Source organism: Bactrocera latifrons, unplaced genomic scaffold (assembly GCF_001853355.1).
Source record: "Bactrocera latifrons isolate USDA-ARS-PBARC rearing strain unplaced genomic scaffold, ASM185335v1 scaffold_14, whole genome shotgun sequence".
NCBI classification, from domain to species: domain Eukaryota; kingdom Metazoa; phylum Arthropoda; class Insecta; order Diptera; family Tephritidae; genus Bactrocera; species Bactrocera latifrons.
Window position 1 is genome coordinate 2,310,431 of NW_017534852.1, and position 8,152 is coordinate 2,318,582.

The 8,152-nt window shown below is 30.2% G+C and overlaps 1 protein-coding gene across 13 annotated transcripts in view; it reads right to left on the reverse strand.

Moving 5' to 3' along the window:
• Positions 1–1,085: 1,085 nt before the first annotated feature.
• LOC108965421 (sodium/hydrogen exchanger 6) overlaps positions 1,086–8,152 on the reverse strand; it is a 22,443-nt gene continuing 15,376 nt past the window's right edge. For 8 of the 13 annotated variants that reach the window (XM_018927824.1, XM_018927821.1, XM_018927827.1 and 5 more), the window contains one exon: positions 1,086–1,652. In XM_018927824.1, coding sequence (XP_018783369.1) covers positions 1,539–1,652 — 114 coding nt within the window. In that variant the 3' untranslated portion in view covers positions 1,086–1,538. Of the gene's footprint in view, positions 1,653–4,143; positions 4,530–6,423; positions 7,617–8,152 lie in introns of those variants that run through there. The other 5 variants (XM_018927825.1, XM_018927822.1, XM_018927832.1 and 2 more) reach the window with 3 other exon arrangements.

An 8,152-nucleotide genomic window follows, 5' to 3' on the forward strand; every position in this document is an offset into this window, starting at 1 on the left:
CGGATAACCTCGCTTCGATTCAAGCCTTGGAACAAGACATCACGCTTGTTATTCGCCAATTACCAGCAAAAATGCTCGAACGAAACATCGAAAACTGGTATCAAGGGGTGGACCATCTAAGATGTGGATGCGGCCAACTTTTGAAAGTGTTAATCTACAAAAAATAAATGCCAAAGAATGTTCTTTTGAATGATTATAAACTTTATCCCGTTAAATTTGAAGTTTTTTTGTTGGAACCTCGAAATGGATCATCCGTTAAAAGATTAAAAACAAGTTCTTTTATTGAAACTTGATGTGTGAAGAGTATTGTAGCTTCGGCGGAACGAAAGTTACATATTTTTTATCGTTTCTTCCTTTTTTTATACAAAAATTTCAAAATATAGCGAATTTCTTCATTAATATCATTAATTTTTGGAACAGCTGTAACTTTTTTAATTTTCCCCGATTTAATATTTGTTTTTGGTTAAATGAAGCTTAAAATCTCACCGTTCTAACACTATTTGTATATGGTATGACGCAATGTGATTGGTAGGACTGGAGATATACGACTGCAACATCTATTGACAAAATACGAAAAGACTACCCAATATATAATTTGCGTGTCTACAATAAATTAAATTACAAATGGTTTTCTTTTTTATTAAAAATCATTTATTTAATTTTAGCGACATTTTTAACAGTTGAACCAAATAGTAATATAAACATTATATACCAAAAATAATAGATTGGATAAGCATATGGTTTGGAGATTTCCAAAGTGTGGCAGCTCTGTGATCATTCCTCTCTTATGCGCTTTTGTTGTCCTTGAACTAAAATTACTTGCGACAGGAAGTTGACATTTCAAATATTTTTTAACGTTTTTTTTTTTTTTAATTTGACTAGTTTTTATTATTTATTCATAGTTTCATTAATTTTTACAAAATCTGTTTATCTTTTTAAGTATTCGTTTGCATGTATATGATTAATATATGTACTATGTAAACATTAATCAATCGTATTTGTAGCTTGAAGCAAATGAAATACATTTTTCTTTTTGTTTTTATGTAAAATTTTTAAGCATAAAAAATATCTGTATTTCACAATTAGCGATTTTATTTAGATTTATTTGTTTTCATATTAAGCAATTAAAAATCGAAACAAACATATTACTTGGAAAGGCTACATATGTATAGTTATAGACATAAACATGTTTTCAGTTACTCTATAAATTCTTTCCATAGAACCCTAATAGCCTAATGCGGGTCGAAACGGGGCTTTGCACATGTTCCATTATTTCCATCTGCATTTGCTTACGCGCGATTTGTGGCGTTAAGTCACGTGTGATTCGTATTTGTTTAATTTTTGTTGTTGTTTTTAATTTAACGTTATTAGTCGTATGTATGCATATTATATATATATGTGTGTGTTTATTTATTTTATTGGACAATCAACAATTAAATTGCACCGCATATTTAGAAATAAAAAAGAAAAAAACAACGATATGATTAATTGCCGAGTATTTAGTAAGTAATTGCATACTAAATTTTTAAAAATTATTTCTAAATATTGAATACATATTCTTGGTACTTGTACTTTTTTTGTCTAATTTTTGGGTTTGTTTTCTGTACTGCTGGTATGAGAGTGTACGAGTGATGTTGCTGCTTTAATGAAAACTAGAAAAATAAATTATACAATATATAAAATGATGGCGAAAAGGGAATCAGGCATGGGGTTTGCTTTTCTAATTTAACAAACAATAATATATATAAATTTATATATGTATGTATATATAATATATATTTCTTTAATTATTATTTTTTAATTGTTAAAATTCTCATGCTTTTTGAAATAAATGATAAATTACCTTCATTTATTACGCTTTGATATAGAAGCAAAAAAAAAAAAATCTGGAACACATAAAATGCACAGAAAAAATTTTTACTGTGTAAAAAATTAATCAAAATTAGAGTTTTTACGATTTGCAAACGGCTATTAGTCTCTTATAACCATTATATGTTAAATGTGATAGGTTTCTTAAAGCGCACGTTTACATAGTGTGAAATTATAAAAAAAGATATTAGAGGTACGTTTACAAATAACATACTCAAATTTTAATTTGATATTTCAAATAGCTTTGGAGTTACAGCTGCATCAGTTTATCTTTAAGTGGAGGGTAAGATTTTCATGGTAAAAGAACCCTAGATTGTCAAAAACGTGGTGATTCCTCAATCCATATTTAAGAAATAAATTCGCAAAAATCAATTCAATAACCCTCTATAAAAATTTAAAAATCATATAACAGATTCACACAAAGGCAACCAAGTGACGAAACCATGTCTTAAGAATTTCCTAAGCATAAACATCAATTCTAACATTAGTTCACAAGGAAATGTGAAGTTGAGTGATGAGATCCTTAAAAACCTGGTTCTGCTAGAATTTCACGATAAGTTTCGTAAATGGCGAAATATTTGAACCCAAAACCGACTTACATAAATCTAAAGTCATGTTGTCGCCGTTAAACATTAAGTAAATATGGATAAATCACAATAAAGTAGAAACAGAACAGAAAAAAATTCTTCGGTTAAACCTCGCGCTGGGTACAGTAAGGACCTATATTATCGACGAAAATATTATAGATCACGAAATAAGGTCGACATGCGCTGAAGATCGCATCCTTACATGTGAATCATTATGCTGATTCTTAGTCAACTAATTCTACTTTTTATTCATTAACCGTGGCAATTCAAATTTAACTTGACAATGGAGCAGTGACGTCATGTGCTAAGAGTTTGTGTGGCATTTGAGATGTCTTGATTACGAGTTTGGGTTCAAAATTTTTCCAAAGTCCAGTTTGACCCCTACATCCCGTATTAGAAATGTACATTTTCGGATAAGCAAAAAAAAAAAATATATATATATAACATCACACTCGCAAAATGGCTGTAAACTATTATCAGTTTCTTTAACGAAAATATGCTTAAAATGCGGAAGATTATAAAGTTTCAATTCATGAAAGATGCAATATTATCAAAGTTATAACTGTTCCCCAAAGTGGAGCTTTGAAAAGTTTAGTGTTCACCGTCGAAAATTTCCTAGGCAAACATAAAACACAAAATTTTTAAGATATTGTAAAAAACATGCTGACAAACTTTCAGACTCTAGGTGCAAATATGAGGAGCAATCAATGTAGCCTATATCCGCAATCAGCTGGAAAACATTACGAATAATTTACGATATTATAATGATGAACAGAGAGAAGCGGTACCAACAGGACCCAAAAGTGATGGAAGAAAGGTAGCAAGGTTGTTGAGATCGTCACATGAAGGCACTTGGATCCATGTGTCCAAGTAGGGATCACATCGCTTTACCAGCACCTAGCAGTATATTGGACTTTATCAATATGCTGGGGCTAGGTGAGTCTTTGTGGTTTATTCCATGTTTATCAATCTAATCTAATCTAATCTAATCAAGATCCAAAAGTAATGGAAGAATGGTAGGAATGTTGCTGAGATCGTCACATGATGGCAGATCACTTCTGGTCAATAAAAAAAAATTTCCAACTGAAAAGTATAAAATAAATACTCTTCAAGGGCGATTTATTGAAATATAACATATGTGTTATATATTTGTCTCTCTGTTTCCTTCAATTCATCCTAACATATAATTCTAATTTTGTATCATGCTTTCTGATTTTTGTGATCTAAAAAATAAATTAAAGATTTAAAAAAAAAAAGAAAACTTACGAAATCATTGACGGTGTCATGAATCTCGATTATCGATCTTAAATCTAGGGCAACAAAACCACTGTAGACCAGTGTAATTATTACGTCACTTGTAAAAATAAGGGCTAACTGTTCCGTGTTTATATACGTACATATATATTGTGAGTCACAAAGTTAGTAGTCAAAAAACTAATTTTAAAATCAACTGGTCAACATTTATTGCGAAATTCTCTAAAGTTTGATGTGAACCCCACTTAAAATTTACTACAATTTTTGTTCTTAAATTTTTCTACAATTAAACATTTAATATTAATAAAATTCAAACAAGTCTAAGAGTAAATACAAGTAATATAACTTTAAATTTAAATAAATCATTTAGTAAATAAATCACAATTCAGAACATATACATATATATATTTGTATGTATGTATATGTCAAAATATTATTTTACTTTTGAAATTGTCTTTCATACTCCTATCCATACAATGTACGTGTATATATAATATATGCATAAGTATGTAAATTATGTAATGAATAACATCTTAATAATAAATAAATAGTAATAGGTGGATAAAATATTTTAGCCAATAGTTTAATTTGAGTATAACTAGAAATTTGATGTGGTGCTTGAGAACAAATAAGTGCAGAAACCCAAATTCAAGCTAAACACATATGATTTTGTTAACACCCAAAGGAGTTTGTGTACAAATATCTAATGAGAAAGCAAATATTTTTTTCTCTCTCTCTCTCTCTCGCTCTTTTTGTTGCTATTAACAACTATATGTGTTTTTGTTCTTATATGTGATGAGTACGGAGATCGTTCTCACTCTGCAAGTAAGAAAGAAAACAAACATTGAATAGAAAATGAATAAATTTAATTAAACAAAAACACTTTAAAGCGTGTTCAACGTTTTGGAACGTGTAAGTGAGGTTAGTTGAAGTCCAAAGAAAGTTATGTAGGTTAGTGACAGAGAGAAAAAAGTGCGATCACCGCACATAAAGAGAATATTAGTAATTAAAAAATTAATGGAAAAGATGATCAACTTCTACATTAAATTTAGTTTGCATTTTGTATTGTAATTATAATCCCCAAAATCAGTTTTTATGTAAATTATATTTTTGATAAATTATAATTATAAATTGTGAAGAGAAATTTACGGACACATATGTATATGTACAGTTGCGAGCATTGAAATAGTAGTTTCTATTGGCCAAGAGAGTTTTGCTTTAAATTTTGTTTCTTTTATGATATTCCCGTTGATCATTATTTTAGTTATGTATATTCTCTGAAGTATAACGGTCCTGTTATATACAACAATAAGTATGAATTACATACCGTTACGTTTTTAAAGCCAATTTTATTGGGATATCTGTTTTTATGAGCGAGCAATAGAATAGTAGTGAACGATGAGATGATTGCAAACAGATAACTTTTAATAAAAAAAATTTAATTTTCTCAAACAAAAAGTAAGTTTTCAGATCTTTTATTAATTATTCAATGCAAAAAGCACAAAAAAAATATGACTTTGCACTTTTTTTGGGCCGCGGGAAGCACTGCAGTGACGAAAAACCAGAATGTATTCAATCTGTCATAAACAACGATAAATCCTACAAGGGAGTGGAGAGAATTGTAGGGTGTTAAGCCACAACGACTCACAATGCAATTATTTATAAAAAAAAGACGAAAAAAGGGGCGCAATATGGATTCTTTCCGAGAATTTTACACCAATAGTTGTAAAATGTGCCAAGACTCGACCTAGAATGTCAGCTATGGAGATTCGGAATGAACTGAACCTGGCCTGCGGTGTTCATACAGTGAGAAGACTTCTACATGAACATAATTTATATGTCCGCAGTTCTCGATAAGTACCGTTATTAAAAAAAACCAGTAAGCAAGTTGTCTTAAATTTTCCAATGGACCGATTGAGAAATGAGACGTATCGAAAGTTATTCTATACGGCGGTAAAGGGTCCCGTCAATATCTAAGACGCTTCAGCACAAAAACTATGAAGCTTGGCGGTTTAAATTTCATGGTTTGGGGTGTTTTTCTGACAAGCCCAATTTTTTTGCGTAGTCCCAATTCACAAGATTACTAGCAGAATGGACCGACAAAAATTAGTGGATATAATGCAGTATATTATGATACCATTTGCTGAAGAGGACATCCCGCTGAAAACTATATTTCAGCAGAATTATGACCCGAAACATACCAGTAGGGTGTCAAAGAAGTGGTTTCGGGTCAATGGAATTGAGATCATGGATTGGCCAGCTCAATCCCCTGATCTCAATCCCATTGAAAACCTTTGGGCAGACGTTAAGAAAGCCGTATGGAATGACAAACCCAAAAACAACAATGAGTTGTGGACCGTAGTGCAGCAAGCATGGCAGACCATACCACTAAAAAGATGCCAGAGTTTCGTATTCTATGAAGAGGCGTTGTATTGCTGTTATTAAAAATCATGGCCATGCTACCAAGTACTAATATCTCGTATAGACGGAACTTCCAAAAATCCTTCAGTTAAAAAAAAATTTATTACTTTACTACTATTTAATGCTCCCATCAAATTTCATATCTAAACACAACATTGTGAATAAATATATCTTACACCATTCAAAAATATTTTTATTAATAAAGGTAGCCAGAGAAATATGATAAACTTTTCCATTTCAATTGATGTTAAAATGGTTTAGAATTTTGCATAACTCACAGGTATGTAAAACTCTAACACCCACTACTATTTCACTGCTCGCAGCTGTACGCCAAACTTTACATTTTCAGTAATATAAAAAAACCATCTTTGAATCGCCAATTCTCCGTACGCTTTGTGAAGATAAGAGCAAAACAAAGTTATACAGTCAAAACAAGAGAGCCTATGAATACTTCATTGAAATTACATAACTGTTTGTTAGAGACACAACACTATGTGATTAAGAGAGTTGCGTGATCGATTCGATGCTCCCTAAATTCAGGCCAATTAAAGATATTTTGATAAAAATAATACTTATAAAATAGTTGGATATCATCTAAATCAGATCGTCAGGGCAAGAAAAGGAAGAGGAAGACCTACACTCCGTTGGAAAGATCAGGTGAAGAAGAACTTGTCTACACTTGGAATCTCGAATTGGCGCTAAACGGCGAAAAGAAATAACGACTGTCACGCTGTTTCAACATTCGCAACGATTCCGCACACGAAATTTGAATAAAAATATAAAATTTGCGACAAATTCTTTTTCCCGATATTTTTATCCATTGCAAAAATATCAACTCACTACTGAGGTGTACCGACATAAGAAGCTTCTGTAAACAAGCTGGTTGGCAGAACGCGCTCATAATTGGCATATTAATAAAGGACAGTCTTGTCAAATTAGTAAATTACATTTTTTTGGGAAATATCATTTACCCGGGGAATTTAATTACAATTTCCATTTTACATACATTTGAATTACTTGAATCCATGTGTAAAAATTGATTTGACAGCTGTTCGATTTAATTTAGCGAACTTTAGCACAAGAGTATAGTTTATATGTGATACCTTTGACCATGTTAATGCCGAATGGGGTGTTAGACGGATAAAAAAAACGAAACGTTAGAAAACTTGATTTTTTTAGGCTTTTAAACCATAAATTAAATTAAATATAGAAATAACTGTGTATGCATGCACCGTACGTAAGCAATTCGTTTGAATTATTGTTGCGTGTAGTATTTATGTATGTGTGAGTGTGTATGTGATAAAATAAGTGAATTAGTGATTTTTAGTACAAGTACAAGGAATTTTTTTTAACTTTTAAGCATTTAGTTATAAGCCAAAACGTTGGTGTTTTTGTGACATTTTTGATTTTGATTCACATAAAGTTGTTAGTAACCAAACTAAGATCCGTTATTAATTGATTAGCTTCATTCAGAAAATTCGTATGCTGTGCATGACGAATTTTGCGATTTTTTTCGTTCGGATTTTGTGTTGCAGTAGTTACAAGTTAAATATATATTTTTGTTTTTGTTGGTATTATAAATAATCATACAATTAATAATTTAATAAATCATATATAAATATAATTAATATGTAGAATTGTCGTTATTTTAGTTTTCAATTTTGTTTTTGTTTTTTGATTTTTTTTTTGTTCATAACAAAGTTTCCATATGTTGTGGGTTATTCGACAGAAAAAATACAGAAATATAGCAGATGAAAAAAAAGAAAATTGTTTTTTTTAATCATAGTTGGGTTAATTTGTTTACGTTTTATTTTACATGCAAAATATACATAATATTTATTTAATAATAAATAACAACAATAACAGCAACAATATTAACATAATAAATTTAAGTAAGTACATAAGTTTTGTAGAGTGATAGTAAAGTCTGTTACGAGATTACTGCAAGTAAGCGTTTAACGCAAAGTAAAAACGTTGTTAGTGAAATAACAATTTTATTACCAAAAAAACAAAAAAAAAAA